Raw genomic sequence first — 22670 nt, forward strand, 5'->3', positions numbered from 1 at the left:
ACAACAGCAAAAAAGTCCGTTGGCGAAATATTTAAAAGTTCCGTAGAAAGTAACGACACGACTCACTCACCTATTAGCGTTTGATGCAACCGTTCGATAGGGTACCAGTGGCTCTGACTCTGCACTGACGTTGTACTGAAACTCGTTCCGTGTAGTTGTATCTAATCTTATCTTACCCCCGGCACATCGAAGCGCCACGGTAACTGACCGAGCACGGTATCGGACCCGGATAAGGAATGTGCCGAATTTTAGTTCATCACCATTAGCTCACCGTGAAAGATGAACCGCTTGAGTTGTGTGTGCCGCCCTGTAGTGTCCGATTCTTGTTCTATTCTTGCGGTTTGAATTTTAGTGAACAAAATGTACAAATACCTAGCAGTGGTGGCGTTAGTGCTGGCCTACAGTGCCGGAAAACGCATCAGCATGTAAGTGTTTAGAGAAGGCGCATAGTGTAAGCAGAAACGGCGCGTTTTCGGCGGCTGACTGTTCTAGGTGTGGCTGGGCTCACGTTTTCCCAGTGTCCGAGTTGAGGCCTTACTGAAACAATGATGCGTTCACAAGTTTGAAAGTGCAGCCATAGTGTCAAATTAGAACTGTAAATAGTTTGATTGTAAAGTTATTTTAAAAGAATTTAGTGTTGAAACAAATAATTCTACAATGCTGTTTGCTAAACCACTTTGAGACACATCTCATTGAACGAAAAGTTGCTCAATGCACTCGAAGGGCCCAACTTTCGCTGACGGCCTGTTATCTTATCTTGATCCATAGGCAGGTTATGAAATGCAAACACACTCACTAACTCAGGGCTTTTGCTATCTTTTTTCTTTTATTTTTGCGTCCAACACCTTCTTACCTTTGACCACAGTCTGGTGCTTCACGTGCACCACCTTTAACAGCACGAACTGTCTGGTTCCGGACCAGAATATCCTGCTGTCGGAATGTCCGCCCTCTCCGAACGTGTCTGCCGTGACCTGTTTCACGCGTGTTGTTGGTAAGTGATGAGCGCGTGTTGCGCTGGAAGCCTTGGAGATGAAGATCCTACTAACCACCGGAAAAAACTGCATCTCTTCCACTTGGAATCCTAGGTCAAGATGTGCAGCGCGGCTGTGCGACTACGCTGACGGCAGAGGAACGTGATAACTGTGCCCTGGTAAACAATTGTCAGCTTTGCTCGAACGAAAACGAAACCGCCTGCAACGGCAACCTGTTCCCGCACGGCCGACTGCACTGCCACCAGTGCGAGGGTACCACCAACAGTACCTGCTCGGACGAGATCCTCACGGAGCCGACGCCCTGTCTGCGCTTCGTCGCGGACGATCAGTGTGTGGTGCAGGTGCGTGAGAACAGTGTGGTGCGCGGCTGTCTGTCGGAAAACGAACAATGCCGGAATAACCGTGACTGTCACGTGTGCTCCGGTAATGGGTGCAACTTCCGCCATTTCGAATACAACGCAGCGGGTAGTGTGATCGCACAGGTTCAGCTGCTGGTCGGTGCCATTCTGCTGAGTGCCTTCGTTGCCAATAAGCTGTAAACCGGTATGCCGCGTGTAGGTGGGCAATAGTCTGCGGCAGTGACGGATCTATCTAGGAGCCTCGTTGAAATCCTCTGTTGGTGTTACTCAAAAACGAACCACAGTTAGACGGGGCCTCAACTGCCATTCCGCTCGGGGCCTCCGAAGACCTTGAACCGCCACTGGGCTGCAGTTGCGTTTCGAAGTAGTTTATAGCTAATGAAGACACTATAAGAAAGCGAAAAACTATTGACATTGAAAACTATAACACATTTCCTCGACAATGTGAATAAAGAGATACGATAAGAACAAAATGTTATTGCGTTTGTTTTACTTTTTTCGTGAGTTTTTGATGAAAACAATTTTGCGAGTAACAACAGTTTTTTCGTCATTTAATTTCAACTGTCATTTTGAAATAAACGTGGTAATATCGGTACAGCGCCATTACGACTGTATGCGGATGATAGCGAAAGCATCTAACTGTCATTAGGTGCGTATGATTCGTACCAGCTGTCAAATAGGTTTGCTTTGTTTACAAAACAACGCGTAATACCATTTCAGTGTAGAAATTTACAATTAACAAAGAACATTTCGCTTAACTTATTGCTTTCACAATGGCAAAACCGGGTGAACGAGCCTTGCAGGCTATCAAGGAACAGGGTAAAGCAGTAGCAGTATTCAAAACACCGATCGTTCCAAAGGCTAAAGCGAAAGATAAAATCATTCTCAACGAGGAGGAATATCTACAGGTACGTGGGACGGACGAATCTCGTCTGTTGGCCGGACATTGTATTCATGCTGCTTGCTTCGTTTTTCAGGAAATGGGTAAGATCATACAGCGTGATTTTTTCCCGGATTTGCAGAAGCTAAAGGCACAGAACGAGTATCTGGACGCCCTCGCCTGCAATGATGTTTGCAAAATGAGACAGATCTTTTCAAAGTACAGCTCCAAGAGGCCAAATTCATCTCGAGGCAGGTTAGTACCCGCTAGGTTTGTTAAACTTTACTTGAACTGCGCTTATAAGTTTCTTCTCTTTCGCCGACAGCCAGTCCCGCCACATTCGAAACGCCCTTACCGAATGCGTCACCAGCCAGCGAAGTTCCTCCCTCGATCCGGTCGACCTCCAGCGTGGGTTCAAACAAATCAACCAAAACACTCGGTGATAAGCATTCACTTGACAGCTTCCTGCAGGCGTATACCAGCGAAGACAATGACAGCTTTCAGGAGATTATCGAATCGGCCGACCGGAAGTTGCGTCAAAAGTTTTCCGTGCTCTACCAGGCCGAAGGAACATCCGCCATCGAAATGGGTCAGGCGCTGGCTCTACCGAGCATCGAGCAGCAGTTTAATCAACAGGAGCGCCCAAAGCAGCTCGATATGTGGCGGTACACGAACAAAAACTACATCATGTACACCCCGGACGGTGTCGAGCTGACGAAGGAAGAGCAGCTAGAGATGGCGAAACGGAAGCAGGAAATCAATCACAGCAGCACCCGGCTCCACTACAACCCGTTCAACGAACAGGACAGCCGGCAGGCGATTGTGGAAGCGGCCAAAACGCAGGCCAAACATTTGCCGGAAAAAATCGGTGTCGATGGTCGGGTGGTGGATCAATCCGCCGGCGATACACCGCAGGTGCGTGGCTTCGGATTCGTCAAGAGTCCCTCACCCTGCCCGGGCGTAACGGACAGTCCGCTGTTTACGTGGGGTGAAATCGAGGGCACCCCGTTCCGGTTGGATGGTGGCGACACACCGTTACACCCATCGGCCGGTGGCCCATCGTTCCGCATAGTGGAAACATCGAAGCGGGAAAATTTAGCCCTCCAGCTGGCGGAAAAGGCAGCGGAAAAATCGCGCGAAAAGAAAGCAAAAGCGATCGAAGCGGCCCGCCGGAACATAGCGTCACCGTCGGTGCGCAGTTCGTTCGATCGGCTTGCCAGCATGTCACCGGCCGCTCGACGGTTGGCTACCAATAAGCTGGGCTTTTTGAGCACACCCAGCCCCGCTCGTATCACCGGCCATCGGATCGACTGGACTTAAAACGCCCGTAATGAAACCGGCCAGCGGACGGAGTGGTGCTAGTGGCAGCAAGACCAAGCACCGGCATGTGACACCATCTCCGGGAGCGATTGTACGTCGGAAGACACCGCTCGTGGGAGCGAAGGGCGGCAGCTCGACGGCGGATTTGACGGACGATCTGCTGGACATACCCACCGGAGGCAAGCGCCCAAAAGCGGCCGATTTCTTTTGAATCTATAGCGGAACTGAAGGTAGCAGAGTAGCAAATATAATTCATATTTTTAATGTGGTTAAAAATGGACCAAAACTAAAACGGTTACAGTAGTCTTCTGACAGACAGCGGCTTTATTTGTATCTTTTCTTAGGGTCTTTTGCTTACTATTAGTCTAAGGAACACACTGAACACTGTAAAACCGATTTTACAACAGCTTTTCTGATACCGTGTTACATTACGATCTATAATTGCATTACACTGAGAAACGGGTTCGAATCGAACACTTCGGATTAAGTCGCTAGGTGCTATGTCTTCATCAGGTCAATCAGGAGCCGCTCGATTGCCACCTCACCGACCGTCTTGCGGAACAGCATCTCCTGCAGTACTTTCGCGTTGGCTGCTGCCTTGATGGCCGGAAGTAGTAGCAGCAGATGGCCCAGCCGCACACCACCACACTTTTCGTGCAACAGGGCGACGGTCTGGTCTTGCAGCAGTAGCACCTCGTGCGCTGCGTACAATCGTGGTTGATCCGGTCGAAACAGCACCAACGCTTTCAGACAGGCTGCCTCCCGATAGTCTACGCGTGCGACACCAAACTGCTGGATGGCACTCTGCAGTTTCACGGCCTGTGGATTCCGCACGATGAACTCTGGTTGGGAATGTTAAGGACAGTGTCGGAATGTAACGGACCATGAGTGCGTCAAGCGAGTGCGCGAGTCTTACCATTGTCGATGGGCAGTCCCCACTGTGCTGCCGTGATGACGAAACAACTCTGCCCATGCTTCCTCCAGCAGCAGCTTTTGATCGTTGGCCGGAAGCTGTAGAAAGGACGGCACCGTTTTTGCCCACTTTACCGCCAAAAACAGTAACTTTGCGGCCGATTCTAGCAGCATGTCCGTTTCACTTTTGCCACCACACTGTACCGGCGGACCGCCATTTCCGGTCGGGCAAAGCAGTAGCTGATGTTGGTACGGTTGACCACCGGCCGACCTTGGTGGACTTTCCTCGCCCGTACTGCTAACCTCGTTCTCCTTGGCCGAGCTGAGGCTTAGAATGGAGCTGATCGAATGGATTGGTGGTGGAGCCGGCAGGGCCAACGAATCGCCGGTGATACTGTTGAACATGGACTCCGTGATGGTTACGGTCCCAACTTGATCGTTCGCTAAACCCGACTTTGATCCCACCGTCGTCGAAGTGGGCAATGGAATCGGTACCTGTAACAGGCCCGACCCGGGCGGTAAACCGGCGCCAGTGGGTTGGAAAGCCGTCGGGGTGACTGTGGTCCTTGGTGTCGGTGCGGAAAAATGGTGCTCAAAGTTGGTCGAACTGGCCGCAGCAGCAGCAGCAAGCGATTGGGCTGCGTACGGCGAAAGGAATCGGCCCGGATCGGCCAGTGGTGCGAAAGGGCCGGATGCCGTTGCGGCCGTGATATGCAATGGAAGGGGGAAAAACAGGTTCGTCTGGGGAAGGGCGAAGGATGTCCGAGCTGCGTAGTAATCGCCGTGCGCGGAAAGCCCATTTACGGTGGCAGCTAGTGGTGTGCAGTTCCTTGGCGCTCGTTCATGTTGGACGGCTAGATGGAAAGAGCGAAAGAGGGAAAAGAAGGTGGCCGGTGTAGAACGAGTTGGCAAATGGGGAGTCTTGGCAAAAGTTCCTGAAGAACGGGAAGAAAGCTACACGAGTGTCACCAGGTGGTATGGTTCTCACGGAACTGTTTATTATGTGGCAGAGTGAGTGTACAAGCGCACTACTTCCACCGATGACGATTGTTGGCCCGGTTTGCTGATGGAAGATTAAAGAGAAACGACGTTGTTTTGGTGCAGAAAGGTTGGCCACAAGTCAATTGTGCTGTTTCATGGGCAGTTTGGAGTTGTCCAGGGAATCACATAAATATGTCGTGTTAGGCTAAGCGTGAGCTGTCACATTCAAAGGCAACTGTCTACGGAGCCTTTGCAAGATAAAGTCCTCTTAACGCTTCCATCGCATTCTCCTTAGATATTCCACCTAAGTTACTCCTTCGTCTAGAAATTTGAGGCTTTTTTCGTGTGCCGTTGAGTCATGCATTACTGTCTCCACTCTTCCGAAACTACTTATCATAACCTCTTTCGCGGCATTCAAGCCCACTCTCAACAACTCACCCTCGGCGTCACCTAAAACTCTAATAAAACAAACATTTCGGTGGACACTTTCCATTGCCAGTGCTTCCACTCCTTAGCGAGTCATTATTACGCTGCTGGTCTGTTATCACAGCAAGAGCATCAGGGACCGAAAACAAAATCAATTTTTATGATGTGAATCAACCAACTGGCCAAACAACCATGGCTGGGTATCCCGGATCGCCCAGAAAGTTGATGCACTCGATGAAATCTGATGACGGCGAACCACGTGGTTTGCGGGTGGAAAATTAGAATCTTGTCTCAGGAAAAGGGAAAAATGTCCCGAAACCGTCCAGGATCTAGAGGGAGCGTGGGGTGATGTGTGTGTGTGTGTGTTTTGTGTTTCTGTGTCAACATGCGCAGCCCTAGGCCCTAGGGTAAAAGGGTGTCACTCTAGAGCACTTAGGGGGAACACTCACAAAAAGGTACAGGAATTGGAAAACGAATCCCCGACTTGCCCCCTATTTAGTTTTGGCGATAATTGCTCGTAAATGGTAGTTCGATGAGGTGGCAAAAGAAAACAGAACAGAAATGTTGTGTTTTTGTCTAAAAAGTGTCCATTTTACCAGGGAACTTAAGACTCAAGAAACTCAAGGCAGTGAATGGGATATTGGAAATCAAACTGACTTATCAAGGATTAAAGTACATTTGGAAGTTTTCGGTTTGTAAAAATCTCAAATCTATATCTCAACCACAAATAGAGCAGCCCGAAGACTGCCTCAGTTCCTCAGGCACTATAAAGCTATCGATCGCGCCACAGTGTTCGGGAAAGCATGAGCCAAAGGCCACATCAACAGCAGATTGTTGATTTAGCAATTAGAAGAGTGTTTTTGAGCAAATATTATCACAATCCTGCTTGCGAGTCGGGCATTCGGTGGAAAGCCGCCCGAGGTGTCAATCACAGGATTCTCCCCGTTTCGCCGGCAAACATCGCCGGATCGAGAAGGTGACTCGCACTAGAGTGCTGACCGGCGAATCGGCGTACTCTACCCATCGGAAACCGGAAGCGAACATCTACGCTCGTGACGCGCTTTGTGCGGTCGTGTGTAAACACGTCTTTTCAATCGTAGCAAACATTGGCGAGGGTCAGATGTCATGCCGAGTGGCGTCGTGCGTTGGGAAAAGCGGTGGGAAAAGTGAACGCTGTAACAAGGTGGCGCTAATTGCGACCAGGCAAGTGAGAACACGGATACGGTTCAAGTGGTTACGACAAGTGTTTGATTTCCGGCTGTTCGTGCGGGGGGTGTGTGTTTCAGCAGTGTGACTTACCTTCCCGGCGCATGTTGGCCTGCAGACACTTGGCAAATCGGCAGGCCTGGCATTGGTTGCGTCGCGATACGTCCACCACACATTTGCCGCCCTCCTTGCATACGTACTCCAGATTTCTGTTATCCCGGAAGGACGAAAGAGAGCAAAAGGCGCGGAATTCAGAAACCATTTGTAGTGTAACATGGAGTGAAGCTTCCGTCGGGGCACATGCTTCGTCGATATCTTCTTACCTACGGATGCTGCGCTTGAAGAAACCACGGCAACCATCGCAGGAAGGCACACCGTAGTGTTTGCCCGAGGCCCGATCGCCGCAAACCTTGCACAGGACACCGGGACCACCACCGGTTGACATCTTGCCACCACCGACGCCACTGCTGTCGTTCATGGAGGGGACTCTTGGTGATGTAGTCTGCAAGAAAAAAACGGTAAGTGAGTGGTCTTTAAACATTGTATTTGCCAGGAAACAAATCGCTAGGTGAGATGGAAATGGACTGGAAGGAATGAATTTCTTGGTTGGGATATTATTGTAGTTGAAGATCTTTATGGAGAGCATCATCTGCAACATTCTTCATGATTGTAAAAAAACTCCTCTGAAGTCGTGGAGATATTAAAAGGAGGGAAGTATTTTTCTTGAATTCTGGATAATTCTTCTTTTTGATATGTCAAAGATCAGCAGCTTTTTCCTCTTCAGCTTATGTGCCACTGCAACTGCATTTGTCCGGATGTTCTGATCCGAATCCTTTCCGAATTGTTACATCAGAATGCTTGGATCCAGTGGCGGATCAAACGATGGGCTGAGTAGCCGGCCGCACAGGACCCCGTGGGCAGCCTCGTATAAGAGACCTCGAGTAGGTCGTCGTGAGACAGTATGACCCGAAACTTGATCTGGTAGGTCCGCCAATTCCCGCCTAAGGCTTCCAAGATGCTTGATCCGCCACTGTTAGGATCCCTCAAAAAGAGCTTTGCCTACTGAGGGACTTTCGGGAGTTTCGCCATCAGACTTTCCTTCTGAGTGATTATCAAATGAACGACTTGGTCTCGAACATGGACAACGAGTTCTGTAAAAAAAATTGCATTCTGTCTAGGATATTCTTGCTCTTTTAGACTTATGATATGACCCGTGAACTCATAACTATAAGGTCATAAAGTGATAAAGTTGCTGCTAGAATGTATACCGCATTCGATTTTTTCGTCCGTCTCTAGGAGTGAGAAAATACTGCAAACCTTTGAAGCGGTAATCGTCCAGTCTCTAGGATGTACCTCACTATTTCCAACTTTTACACTCGGGGATTAAACTTATTTTACAAAAATATCTCCAAACCCAGTTTCTCGACTGATTTTTCTAAATGTTGTTCTAAATCAATTGATAGCGCCGTACTAACTTGTCTGTACAAAAAATAGCTATTGAAGAGGGCCAAACCAAATAAGGAGAACATAGTTGTCCTGTGGTTTGATAGCCTGATTGTTAGATAGATCGATTGTTTTGTAGAGATGATCTAAAGTATCAACAATTAATAGATGTAGAGAAAACAAAGAGAAACGGAGTACAGTTCTGAATCATCATTACATCCATCTGCTACTAATCTCTTTAGATTTCTTCTCTCCAAACGATCGTGTGTCCTAGATTATGATCCATTCCTTATCGCACCGGGATCAGTCATTAGGTATCGGATGAAGATATCAATGGACAAAATGCCTCCACATTAGCGTACGCCTAATGGCACGCGCGTGCTTCATTTAACCTCAGGACACACGATTGTTTTGATACGAGAACAATTTGCCCATGTACTGTGTAACCCTCCACGAGAAACGCGTAACCAAATCAAATGACAGCTGTTAAACGTCACGCCAGTACGTTGGGCCAACTTTGAATAAGTATCCTCGAAGCAACAAACACACGTGTGTGCCTGTTGTTACCCTTTGACCGAAGGGGAAGAAAAGAGGGATCTCACCCAGCCTGTCATTAACAGTAGCAATAGTACCATGAAAGCATACCGGACAACCTTCACTGCTCTATCGCCCCTTTTGCGGAGGGAACGGAACCTATAAAAAACCGAATCGGATTCAATGACGCGATTCGGGATACGGTACGCTACCGTCGATTGTGATCGAACTATTAGATGAAGGGGGAAAAAAGGATACCTTGGCGAAGGTTTTGGGATAGACAGCAAATCACTACAAATGCAATAATAATGAAGCGTGTGTAAATCGACGGCAGCACGTGACTCATGAGAATTGTGGAACTCGCTTCCGGAAGTTCCAACTAGCAACACATGTGTCGTTCGATGGACGGACAACGAAACACTCACCGAGCAGTGTGTGTGATGCTATGTTTAAACTTAAGTTTGTCTTGAACGGACGATGATGGATGGGAAACGATGACTTTTTTGTGTGATTTTTTGCACTTTCTCCTTGTTAGTTACGGAAAAAATGATAATCATATTACAAAAAACAACTTCCTTTTTTTAGAAACATTTTTAAAAGACAAGGTTCTTTCTAAAAAAAAGGATTCTTCCACATTTTGCGTGGCCCATGTGTGACCCCCTTATCGTGGTTAAGCCTGCCGGAGAAGTCAAAAGTTTTGCTTCACTCTTTCGTCTTTCGAGGGCTGGGAAACTCCACTTCTGACGAGCTGCATTATTGATTCGTGAGGCATTAATTTCCCATCATTGCATACGTCGCGCCACGGGCGTACGGTAGGCCCGGGCAGCTAGACAGGTGTGCCGGAAATCGAGACACGGACACAATTATAATTACCCGCACTCCGAGGCAGTACTCGACCGCGGAGGGAAAACAATATGACGCGTGCGGCAAATTATGCGGTAAACGGTTTGACTTTTCACTTTACCGGGAAAAGTGAGGGGTGCAATGATGTCAAGTGTGGGGGGGTGTCCGGTTCACTTTCCACAAAGCACAAGTGGAGAAGTAGGGTGGTGTGATTTGTAATACAGGGTTTCCGAGAAGAACTAACGATGTGCGAGCCATTTCTGGGCAAAGGCTAGGTTGAAGTAAACAACTGCCAGGTAGAACTGGCGATCTGTTGCCCTTTCTGGACTATGGCCAAGTTGAACTAGACACAGGCTAGGTTGAAGTGGACGATGGCCAGGTTGAACTGAAATGTCAAATTTGAAACAATTGCTGAAGCGTTCGCAAACGGTTGAGGTAACGCTTAATTTTAAAAAATATTTAAAAAATGACCGGTAAAAACCATATTATTTGTAATATTTTTTTTTAAAGGATATTAATAGAAGAGAACGCTTCAATTGCAACGCAGCTCGTATGTAATTATACAGGGTTTCCGAGAAGAACTAACGATGTGCGAGCCATTTCTGGGCAAAGGCTAGGTTGAAGTAAACAACTGCCAGGTAGAACTGGCGATCTGTTGCCCTTTCTGGACTATGGCCAAGTTGAACTAGACACAGGCTAGGTTGAAGTGGACGATGGCCAGGTTGAACTGAAATGTCAAATTTGAAACAATTGCTGAAGCGTTCGCAAACGGTTGAGGTAACGCTTAATTTTAAAAAATATTTAAAAAATGACCGGTAAAAACCATTTTATTTGTAATAATTTTTTTAAAGGATATTAATAAAAGAGAACGCTTCAATTGCAACGCAGCTCGTATGTAATTATAAAATTATTATTTAATGCGCTTTGAGCTTTAGAATTTGCAATGGCTTGCTTCAAGATATTATATTTATTGAACTCACCTAAATTCCTGCGCAGCGCATTAAAAAATAATTTTATAATAACATACGAGCTGCGTTGCAATTGAAGCGTTCTCTTCTATTAATATCCTTTAAAAAAAAATATTACAAATAATATGGTTTTTACCGGTCATTTTTCAAATATTTTTTAAAATTAAGCGTTACCTCAACCGTTTGCGAACGCTTCAGCAATTGTTTCAAATTTGACATTTCAGTTCAACCTGGCCATCGTCCACTTCAACCTAGCCTGTGTCTAGTTCAACTTGGCCATAGTCCAGAAAGGGCAACAGATCGCCAGTTCTACCTGGCAGTTGTTTACTTCAACCTAGCCTTTGCCCAGAAATGGCTCGCACATCGTTAGTTCTTCTCGGAAACCCTGTAAAATTATTATTTAATGCGCTTTGAGCTTTAGAATTTGCAATGGCTTGCTTCAAGATATTATATTTATTGAACTCACCTAAATTCCTGCGCAGCGCATTAAAAAATAATTTTATAATAACATACGAGCTGCGTTGCAATTGAAGCGTTCTCTTCTATTAATATCCTTTAAAAAAAATATTACAAATAATATGGTTTTTACCGGTCATTTTTCAAATATTTTTTAAAATTAAGCGTTACCTCAACCGTTTGCGAACGCTTCAGCAATTGTTTCAAATTTGACATTTCAGTTCAACCTGGCCATCGTCCACTTCAACCTAGCCTGTGTCTAGTTCAACTTGGCCATAGTCCAGAAAGGGCAACAGATCGCCAGTTCTACCTGGCAGTTGTTTACTTCAACCTAGCCTTTGCCCAGAAATGGCTCGCACATCGTTAGTTCTTCTCGGAAACCCTGTAAGGTGGTGTTTCTTTTTCTCTCTTTTTTCCACCCAGCGAACCGCACGAGGTATAAGAATATGAAAATTAATATTTTTTCCAAAGAAAAACGTGTTGTGGTTGTTTGCGGTTTGGGTAATTGAAAATGCTTTTCGATTGAAAGCTAAAGCGTCCCAGTTGGGGCTTTAGTATGAGGTGAATGTTTGTTTGTATGGAGTAGTAAGAACCTATTGTCGTGCTTCGTTTGATTTAAAAATGCTTAAAGTGTAGCCAAGGTATTAAATATAGCCAAGGTATTAAGAAAATCCTTAGATCGATTAGATTGATCGATTGCATACTTTTGGGCTCAGTCTGTTTCATTTTTTTAATTTTAAACAAGAAACGATTTTTTCACAGTCACGGGTCGCAAAAGTAAAAAAGCTGTGTAATGATCGATAGTTAAGAGACATTCTGCGATAACTTTTATAACTTACTGCTGTACTACAAAATAGAAGAATTTAAAAAAAAACATTAAGAGCCTCGATCGATTGAGTTGCGTTTTGCTATGAAACCGCCTAAAAGTATGCAATTACAGTTTTGCTTCATATCGGAAAGAGTGAAAGTCAGGCCCTCGACAACTAATCGTTAATTTCTTTAAACAATATTGTCTGTCTCCGTCAGAAGTTGATAAGCCTTGGAGTATAGTATTAGCAGTATAATAAATGCAATTTCCGAGCACAGGCATTTTTAAGAATGAAATATGCAACGTATTGTTTTGAACAAACAAACTATTTTACACTCAACAAAACAAGAGTTAATATTTTTGGATTGTCACGTTAGAAGAGGCTTACATCGTAGCTTAGAAACGGTGCACCAAGTACGTGTCACAATCAAACCCATAACCGTAGCTAAACCTTCCTTCAAAAGCCAATCACGCTTACATCCTCCCCAGCCTTGGATCAGCAACCCGCCGCGATGAGTCAGTCATTTTGCCGTCACAAAAAAGGGCTTATTTAAAAAACAGGAAGAATACTGATTAATCATTTATTGACTATCGATGAGAGGCTGCGTCCCATAATAATCGATGTCAACACGTCATCCCATTCACTCGGTGGTGCCGGTGCGACGGTCCTTCATTGATGAGAGGTGATGTTGGCAAAAAATTTGCATTTCATCAAATCATGGAGAAAAGGCACAGCTGCGGCATGAGGAACACACGACGGATCATAATCTTAGCCAAAAGCCTATCAAAACACCATGAATAGGGTTTGTTTATTGCGCACGGTTCGATCAGAGGAACATTTGTTGTTGTCTCGATATTCTAATTTAACTCTGTTTGAACTCTGTTAACCTGTTCAATTAACCACCGCTAGAGTTTTAGCGTTAACGTATATTTTCTGTTTTTTTTTTAAACTAAGATCAAAATTGTTTTTTTATTTTTATTTGTGGTTTAGTATTAACAGTCGCCAGTTATTGCCGAACGACTCATAAACAGCAATAAGATAAGTCGAGACCGTAGCTCCCTCAAATAAGGATTAATGAGTTTTTATTAGAGATTGTGTCCTTTCTCAGAGGCAACAACCGGCCCCGGTCTTCATTTGGCAGGACCAGGGTTTAAATCCCATCCGGACCGTTCCCTCGTAGTGAGGACTGACTATCCCACTATCCGGTATTATAAACTCTAGTAAGCCAGAAATGGCAGGCACGATCTAAGAGGTAAGACCATCAACAACGAGATTTCTTCTCAGTAAATCTATTTTCATTGGTATACTTCAGACAAATACATGTTGAAAAACATATATCACTAGTACATGCCTAACAATTATCAGCAGAGACACCTCGCAACTCTTTTCCCATGAACATTTAAACTTTTTGTTCAATACAATCAAATTGCAATAAAATTGAAGAAAATGTAGCATATACTAACAAACTTCCTTCTTTTGTGTTATTGCAGCAAAATGCAACTACTACTTTAAATAAAACTTACCCTGTGGCACAGAAAATGAAGAAAGGATAACGACACCAGAGATGTTAGAATGTCCTGCTGTCCTGCTGTATAGACGTGAGTACAATTTTTGCCCTATTGATCGTTCATTATCGAATCACACACTTTCACTCAAGTAAACTGCACCGTCACACTAACAATTGCTCTCCACAAACACACACAAATCCACAACGGTCCGGAATGTCCTGGCAAGTGTGTGCTGTTCCCGGGTGGAAACAATTGCTTGCCGTTCCGATTGACGTTCCGCTGCCAATTGATGCTCTAGTCCGTGTTGTACCGCTTGTCGGCTGCGTTTTTGGGGTTTGACCTCCGACCAGACGATCCCGGTCGATGTGATCTCGTGTCTCCGGTCCGCTTCACCCCAGGACATTCTCGCGAAGCTACCATCAGCACCGAACGGTGCCATTTTTAAAAGTAGGTGTGGTTTCGAACCATCGCACCGCGCATGACGTCTGGTTCATCCTGACTACGCCAGACCGTATTCCAATGGGCAACAGGATAGGCAGGATGAGACGGTCGCCCTATATCCGGACGGTGACTTTCTGCCCGAGTCCAAGTTGTTTTGTTGGTCGGGACACGCCGCACACACGTCGACCCGGCGAACGGTCAGACGTCAGGGGTTGCGTACAAAAGGACACCGATTGCTCTGCCAAACATGGCAGCTCCAGCGGCCATCGGGATCGTCCGCTCAATGGGCTGCACGTGTGGCTCCTCCCACGGCAGAGAGACACCGGCTGTGGGCTGTTGGTCTGGGGTTTCGGTAGTATTCGTCCAGGAGAAAACTTTTTGAATAATTTAGCACTCACAAGCAAATGCTTTTCGCAAGAGCCAGAGCCGCGTTTCCGAGCAATGGAGCTTGTTTTTCTAAGCCAAATGGTTGGCAGAAGAGTGTGAGTAGTTGAGCACCGTAAAACACGCGTAAAGGAGTTATGAAGAGAAAGGTTGGAGTGCTTAAAGGTGGAATAAATAGCATCCGTGTAATATCCGTTCACAATTTGTATGGTTGTCGTCGCTTAAAGCTGTTTTGAATCCATTTTTGGACTTTAATTGACTCTTGGAAGGAGTTTGTTTTAGTATCTTAGAGGAAAATTCTACATATTTTCTCTATCTTTTGTAAGCCAGATCTAGCTTGGGTCAAATCGGCTATAACGATAAGCTTTATCAGTGTATGGAGTAGTGTATTCAAGTCATTGCACTTTGATGAGTGTAGCCTATCTTGCAATTACGTCAACTTGGAAACTGGACCTGGATTTGAAGCTCAGGATTCAAAAACAGTTTATTAAATGGTTCATAAATTAACGAAAAAATACATCCCAAGAATTGAACAAACAGGTTATCAATAGTCTCTGAAAGGGTAGCATATGAATAAGGTCAGTTTCAACTGAATATATTTGGTGCCTTGGTAGTCCCCGAAGAATTACATTCCATAGTTTATGGAAAAAAGAAAAAAATCCACCACATACGTACGAGTGTTGATCCTTTATCATATGCATTGCTTCCTCCACAACAAAATTCGCTCCTGGCGCCTGCTAGTATGCAATTTTCAGTATATTTGTTCCATCAATTCGCGGCATACTGTCTTAAGGTGGATGCGCCTGAAAGTAGGCAATCGACATTTTAAATCCTTGCGTTCTCATGAACTGATTAGCAGTGTTGTACTGGTATCTAAACGCAACAATTTTTAACTGTTCTTTAGTGTTTCTTCCTTTTTGCTAAGCCTGATGTTATTGTTTATTCTACGCAAAAGAATAGGCTACGCCAACCTTCCTGAGAAGTAAAATATTTTCCGGGTTTCGGATGACAATTTTTAAATTAATATTTCAAAACACAACACACACAATTCCGTTCAATAAATATGTAGATGTATATTTCCTTTTGCGATTTTCTCAGTTGGTTCTATTTATAAAATCGTTTAGCGTAAATACCTAGATCAGTACAAAGCGTTTTATGGTTGGTTAGAGAAAGAGAAAGGCAGGAGGACAGAGAATCCATTACAAAAACCAAAAAAAACACGATTCCAATAGGAAGAGGAATGATTGGTCAGGAGATGTTACTAGAAAAGCAACACATATATGTTGGGTGTATATTGTTATCTGCTTTTCTTGAAACATATTTAAACGACGCATAAAGTAGGGTAATAAGAATGGGTGTTAATAACCATCTGTTCCATCCTTGTGTCCCTGTCCTTTGTATGTTAGTGTATGAAAGACGTTGGAATTCGGTTTCTGTTGTCTTAGCAATGGTTAGTTTTGCATACATGTGTATTTGCATCCGGCACTAATAACGTGACCTCGTGAGTAACCGACCGACATAACCCAAAGCGATAGAGAATACGGGAAGCTGGAAAGTCATATCGATAGATAGAGATAGAGATAGGAGGGAGAGAGAAAGTTACGTTACCAAATCGATTTCAACGAGAGCGACTTACAGGGTTTCCGAGAAGAACTAACGATGTGCGAGCCATTTCTGGGCAATGGCTAGGATGAAGTAAACAACTGCCAGGTAGAACTGGCGATCTGTTGCCCTTTCTGGACTATGGCCAAGTTGATCTAGACACAGGCTAGGTTGAAGTGGACGATGGCCAGGTTGAACTGAAATGTCAAATTTGAAACGATTGCTGAAGCGTTCGCAAACGGTTGGGGTAACGCTTGATTTTAAAAAATATTTAAAAAATGACCAGTAAAAACCATATTAATTGCAATAATTTTTTTAAATGATATTAATTGAAGAGAACGCTTAAATTGCAATGCAGTATGTAATTATAAAATTATTATTTGCTGCGCTTTGAGCATTAGAATTTGCAATGGCTTGCTTCAAGATATTATATTTATTTAACTCACCTAAATTTAGCGTATATTGCTCAATTTCACTGCACTTGTAATTTAACTCAAAATATCTCACTGTGATCAGAAAGCGTGGCTTGCTTTGAAAATGTAATGTAGAAATAAAATATTTTCATTACCTGTATAAATTTTGCCTTTTGACAGAAGATGACTGTTGAAGTTTATGTTTATAGTCAATGACTCGGATTCTTTTAACTATTGTTTTGCATGTTTTACAGAAAAATAAAAAATACATTGGAAAGCAAAAACAACATTACAAAAAAAAGTTTTTGAACATTGGAACATGCTCAAAGAGCAGCAAATAATAATTGTATAATTACATACGAGCTGCGTTGCAGTTTAAGCGTTCTCTTCAATAAATATCTTTAAAAAAAAAATTACAAATAATTTGGTTTTTACCGGTCATTTTTTAAATATTTTTTAAAATCAAGCGTTACCCCAACCGTTTGCGAACGCTTCAGCAATCGTTTCAAATTTGACATTTCAGTTCAACCTGGCCATCGTCCACTTCAACCTAGCCTGTGTCTAGATCAACTTGGCCATAGTCCAGAAAGGGCAACAGATCGCCAGTTCTACCTGGCAGTTGTTTACTTCATCCTAGCCATTGCCCAGAAATGGCTCGCACATCGTTAGTTCTTCTCGAAAACCCTGTAAACTTAACAAAAGCAACAGCACACAGCACGTGTATGAGAAATCAAAGCAACGACTGCTCGACCAGAATACGCTCGAACCCGGGCGGCGGACCGTACGCAAAATTGTCCAGCACAATATCCAGAATTGCACCGTCGTCCACGAACAGACAGGGATGGACGGTTCCGCGCACGTTCAGCACCGGCACATTCAGATTCTTCCCGTTCAGGTAGAAGTTTAGCTCCACGTGATCGTACGCGACGCCTATCGTGTCCCCTTCCTGGGGCAGCCCGCCGTCCGTGCCGGAAGCACTAGCGGGCGCTGGAAATGCGAGCGCTGACACGGGCCCCAGATCGACGGACACCGTTCCCGGGGGTGTGGTGGTGACGTGACCGGGTGAGTTCTGACCTCCGTTCGGGACTCCTTTGCTCGCATCCAAGCGGTAGATAACGTCGCCACCGTGCAGTACCAGATGGTTCGAGTTGAGACACCACGATTCCCGATCCTTTCCGCCGACCGATTGATTCAGATCCGTTTGCTGGGTGGCCAGCCCGATCGACCAGTGGCCCGACTGTTGCAGCTTCACCTCAAAGTACGACTTGGACTGGACGAGCGGTGCATTCGCTAGTACCCCACCAGTGCCACAGGCTCGCATTCCGTTCTTGATTATAACCACTTCGTGACCTGCAACGACAATAAGACGAATTTGAAGAATGAATTCACCCCTAATATGGTACAGCCTGCTGCTGTTGCTTACCCATATGTGACGAATCGAGCTGAACCGGGTTGGACGTTTTCGTGATGTGTACGGACTGAGCCGGCAGCACACCGTTTAGGCAGCTCTTTAGACAGCAAAACATTTCACAGCCGTATGGTAGGAAGGAGGGCGATTGTTTCCGTTTAATTAATGCGAAGCAGCGGTCGTGAACTACATCGCCTGTTTTCACACGTTCTCACTGAGTTGGGCCGAAGAACGGGAAACAGCTGGCAGCCGCTCACAGTTTTGTATTGGGCGCCTCAAATGGTTTGTGTGCAGTTTTGGTTACAGACAGGTGGACTGATTTACGTGGCGTACATTTTAAATACATGCCAACCAAGGGGAAACACGTTTTTAAAGCGATTGGTAAAAGTGGGCACCGATTTACATTCTCTTCTTCTTCTTCTTTTTGTCGAGGTATTACCACGGTACCACATAGGAATCCAAACTTAGGCTTTCCTTAGTTACTCCGTGGTTGAGGCTTATTACCACTACCCCTAGTGATTTATGGACCGGCTGCTGAGGCCATATGTCCTGATGTTCTATGGTTGTTACAATTGTTCTGTTCTGTTTTTCCGTCTCTCGGTTGTGGGAAGGTTCGTGTTTTGCTTTATGACGTTCTTGTGTGCGTGACTGTTCTTTGCATTTATATCACAGGATTGAGCGGTTGTGATTTCGATTTATGTTTCATGTAGCTATGTAATTCAGAACTTTATCCTATTGTCTTTTATGAATTTGATTATTTTAATCAATCCTAATGAGTCTTTTCTTTTCCATGTTTTTTTGAACGCTACTTCGTTGATGTGGGTTGTTTTTCTTCGTTCTAAGGCATATCTTTCGCAATGGAAGACCCTATGCTTGGCCGTGTCCGGCACATTACATGTACCGCATAGGCCGTTGTCCACTACCCTCATTTTGTGTAACCAGTAGTTACTGTGATCGTGTCCCGATATTAATCTGTTGATCATTTTTATGCCATGAGCTGGTAGTTTTAGTCGGTGATGCCACATTCTTTTCTCCATTCGAGTTTGATACTCCGCAAAAGTTTTGCCTTTGTGCTGGCTTATTTCTTTATACCACGTGTTAGCTTCCTCCTTTGCCTTGTTTTCGAAAATTGTTAGCGCGTCTTTGAGCGGTATTTTATTGTTTATGGTGTTGTTGCTTGTAATCCCTTCCTTAGCAAGCCTGTCCGCTACCTCGTTTCCCTCAATACCAACGTGGCTGGGGATCCACTGTATTCTGAGGTTCACTTTTATGCCATTGTTCAAGATTTCCGACACTATATCGTCCGTGTAAAATTCCTCCAAGGCTCCTTTGATAATGAGGCATGCCGCGCGACTATCAGTGAAAATAATTGGGCCATCTAATCGTTCCTTGATCACAAAGTCTAGAGCAAGTTTTATAGCGTACAGTTCTGTTGAGCATATGGACATAGGATTTTTCAGTCTATAGGATTGGTTTAGTAGTACTTGGCTGCCACTGATGATGTATATTCCTATACCGCAGTTTTCGTCTATCTTACTCCCATCTGTGTAGACTTGTATGGATGTGGGGGTGGTAATTGTGGTGTTAATCAAGTCAAGACTTAGCTGACGTGCTGTTGTGGGGTTATAGCGTTGTTTGCAGTTTTCTAAACCGGGTATTGAGGTGGATATCTTTATGGTACTACTACTTTGGATAGTATTATTGAATTGGTATGTGACTATGGATTGTAGAGTTTCATTGAAGTTTAGGTAGTTTTTTTCTATTTCTGATAGTCTGACGGTTCGACGATGATTTAGCTTGGAAAATAGGGCTTTGTTAGGTGCGGAATATGCTATTGTTTTTGCTATTTGTTTGCATACGAGATATTTGGCTCGAATGTGGAAAGGTCTTTCTGCTGCTATGGCATGGAGCGTGTTGAGCGGCGTTGATCTAGTGCATCCGGTTATTCTTCTTAAGGATTGATTTAATGTGATGTTAACCCTGCGAAGTTTGTTCTTGTTTGCATTGAGGCTAAATCCTATCCCATATTCTATAGTACCTCGTACTATGGCTCGATGTACTTGCATGGCCTTTTCTGGGTTGACGTGGTTAGAATTGTTGCAAATAGTTTTAATCGGGTTTAGTCTGTTTGTTGTTTTGGCGATTTGATTGTCAAGATGCTTGTTGAATTTTAATTTGTCGTCAATCGTTAAGCCCAGGAATTTGTGTTCTTTCGTTTGCTCTATCACTTCGCCATCTACATTTACTCTGATACTGAACTTGCTGTTAGGGAAGGTCATTACTTTTGATTTGGCACTGTTGATTTCTAGATTGAGCTGGCTGAGGCGCTCTTTTAGCCATGTGATGCTTCTTTGCAACGCTGTTTCAACTGCTTTTGGTGTTATTCCGGTTTCAATAATTGCAAAGTCATCCGCATACTGCAATAATCTGATCTTACTGTTGTTTAGTTCATGGCAGCTGCTCGTGTAGATGTTAAAGAGAGTTGGTGAAAGCACATCACCTTGTGGAAGACCGTTACTAACAATCCGTTTGATTGTTTCTTTTCCCACTGTTACTTCTAGGCTTCTGTTATTCAGAAAACTTGCAACCCATGCAATATCCTCTTCAGATATCATGTCAAGTCTGAGAATTTCAAGAAGTTCCTGGGTGAGTACGCTGTTGTAAGCGTTTTTAACATCTATAAAGACTACTCCCGTGTATTTTCTTTTTGCATTGTTGTGAAGAATTTTATGAACCAGGAGGTTTACAACAGTCATCGTGGATCTATGTCTTCGGAAGCCAAATGTGGTTTCCGGAAGGATATTAAATTGCTCCAGGTGCTGTGTTATATTTTGCAGGACTGCTGAATTGACTATTTTAACCAATGTACACAGAAGTGCTATAGGCCTATAATTTTCTACACAGTTTGTGTCTTTTCCAATTTTGCCAATTGCTACTATCTTGATTTTTTTCAGTTTTTTCGGTACCCTTCCATTTTGGTACATGTTATTCAGTTCTTTGATCAGTACCAGAACCACTTCATCATTCAGCAATTTCAGGGCTTTGTATGATATACCATCAGTACCAGGTGTTGTGTTTTTTTTATTGGCTAATATTTTTTTCCATTTCTCCAAATTCAAGATTTCGATGTCTGAAATGAATTGTGGAGCGTACTGCCATCTTGGCCTTTTCGGGCTGCTGAAGTTTAACTTTAGGAATTTTTTCGCATTTTCCGTACTTTCGGCTATTATATTAATGCCGTTATTGTTGATTGGTTTTCCATGACATTTGTTCACAAGGTCCCACAGTTCTTTGCTAGTGCTGTCCGAGTTGACCTTATCTAACCATTTTTCAAAGTTTTTCTTCTTCTCCACTTTTTTTAGGAACTTGAATTTAGCTAGGTCCTTTTTGGATTGAATCAAGTTTTCTATACTACGGTTGCGATTAAAATTTCTTCGAGCTTCGTTCTTTTTTTCCCAAGCCCTTTGGAGCTCTTTACTCCACCAGCTTTTTGGTGTGTATTCAATGGATTTGGTGTTTTGTTTCATGATTTTCTGGAGGGTATTTTTAAGGCTATCTATGGTGGTATTTTCGGTACTACTTATATCACAGATTTGTTGTTCTACTCTTACCATATTTATCACAGATCTTGTTTGTACTTTGGTAGGCTTTTTTAAGGCTATGTGAATTATTCTGTGTCCGCTGTTGCCAATGTGTTGGTTTGTGACCTTACGTTCGACATCTAGAACCATATTAGGTGTAACGATGGTTAGGTCAATGGCAGTATTTTTTTTATTTACATCAGGGTTTATAAAGGTATGTTCCTTACTATGCACCAGTACCAAATCGCTGCTATTAACTTCTTCCAGCGTGATTCTTCCCCTCATGTCACAGAAGTGGTTGCCCCACGCTGTGTGATGGGCGTTGAAATCACCCGTTATTATGGCTTTTGTGTTGTTGACCGTACGAAGTAGCAGCTTGAAATATTTGGCGAATATGTGTTTAGGTGTGGTGGGTTTCACATAGGTGCTGATTACCATTATATTCAGCCCTTTTAGTTTGATACCAGTAGATTGCATGTGTTCGTTCTTAGGGTGTACCTGTACGCTTTCTACTCGATATTTTTTATGTACAAAGATGCTACAACCACCATAGCCATCTTCTCTGTTTTGGTAAAAATGATTGTAATTATTTATTCTTGTTTTGCTTGCAGTGTGATCCACTAGCCAAGTTTCTTGCAGGCAGATCACATCAATGTTTTCGTTGCTTAAGATGTGCTTCAGCTCGTCTATGTTGTTTAGTAGTCCTTGTATGTTTGTTTGTGTTACTTTGATGTTGGTTTGTGCAGCCATTTTAATAGTAGAGTGTATCTTATACTATTTCTCTGAATCGTTTGGCTGCATACTCCTTTCTTTGTTCTTTTGTCATTGCTTTGAATGGTATATTTTCTTCATTATTTTGTGTGTTATTAATGTTATTCATAACTCCTGAGTTGGTCGAGGGGGCTATGTTTGTGGATGAGATGTTATCTTCGTCATCTGATGTGTTGATGATGATCGTTTTCGTCATGGGTGGTGTATTAATTGTTTCCTTTTCTGTGTTGTTTTTTTCTGTACTTTCTGTGCTATTTTTAGTTTTTGTATTATTATTTTCTGTTATTTTATTATTATTTTCATTATTGTTTGCTGTAATTTCTTTGTTTTCTTCGTTGTTGTGATCATTAGGTGCGGTTTGGGTGTTTTTCTTATTGGCTGTGTATGTGGCGTAGTCTACGGTGGTATACTTCCTAGGGATGACAGGAGCAAT

At 43.9% G+C, this 22670-nt stretch overlaps 2 protein-coding genes and 1 pseudogene across 3 annotated transcripts; 1 reads left to right on the top strand and 2 right to left on the bottom strand.

Annotated features, from left to right (window-relative positions):
- Positions 1-2035: 2035 nt before the first annotated feature.
- Positions 2036-3947, top strand: LOC118515301 (splicing factor ESS-2 homolog). The gene is given in 4 exon segments (XM_036061978.1): positions 2036-2259; positions 2329-2486; positions 2561-3521; positions 3523-3947. Coding segments are annotated over 4 exon segments (1494 nt in total). The 5' UTR covers positions 2036-2124; the 3' UTR covers positions 3763-3947.
- Positions 3948-3954: 7 nt separating this feature from the next.
- Positions 3955-13909, bottom strand: LOC118515298 (annotated as a pseudogene).
- A 1601-nt stretch (positions 13910-15510) lies between these two features.
- Positions 15511-18285, bottom strand: LOC118515299 (SPRY domain-containing protein 7-like). Of its 2 annotated transcripts, XM_036061976.1 has the most exons (3): positions 17901-18285; positions 17167-17827; positions 15511-16097 (listed from the first exon to the last, which is right to left on the bottom strand). In XM_036061976.1, exons 1-2 carry the CDS (start codon positions 18001-18003, stop codon positions 17208-17210), a joined length of 723 nt encoding a protein of 240 aa, XP_035917869.1. In that variant the 5' UTR covers positions 18004-18285; the 3' UTR covers positions 15511-16097; positions 17167-17207. The 2 variants fall into 2 exon arrangements, with proteins under 2 accessions (XP_035917869.1, XP_035917868.1); XM_036061975.1 differs by lacking the exon at positions 15511-16097 and having other exon boundaries at positions 16412-17827.
- Positions 18286-22670: the final 4385 nt, after the last annotated feature.

This window comes from Anopheles stephensi, unplaced genomic scaffold (assembly GCF_013141755.1).
Source record: "Anopheles stephensi strain Indian unplaced genomic scaffold, UCI_ANSTEP_V1.0 ucontig135, whole genome shotgun sequence".
NCBI classification, from domain to species: Eukaryota; Metazoa; Arthropoda; class Insecta; order Diptera; family Culicidae; genus Anopheles; species Anopheles stephensi.

Coding starts and splice junctions, on each gene's coding strand:
- LOC118515299 (XM_036061976.1), bottom strand. CDS start 18,003: ATGTTTTGCTGTCTAAAGAGCTGCCTAAACGGTGTGCTGCCGGCTCAG. Junction 17,828..17,900: donor GCTCGATTCGTCACATATGG/GTAAGCAACAGC, acceptor TTGTCGTTGCAG/GTCACGAAGTGGTTATAATC.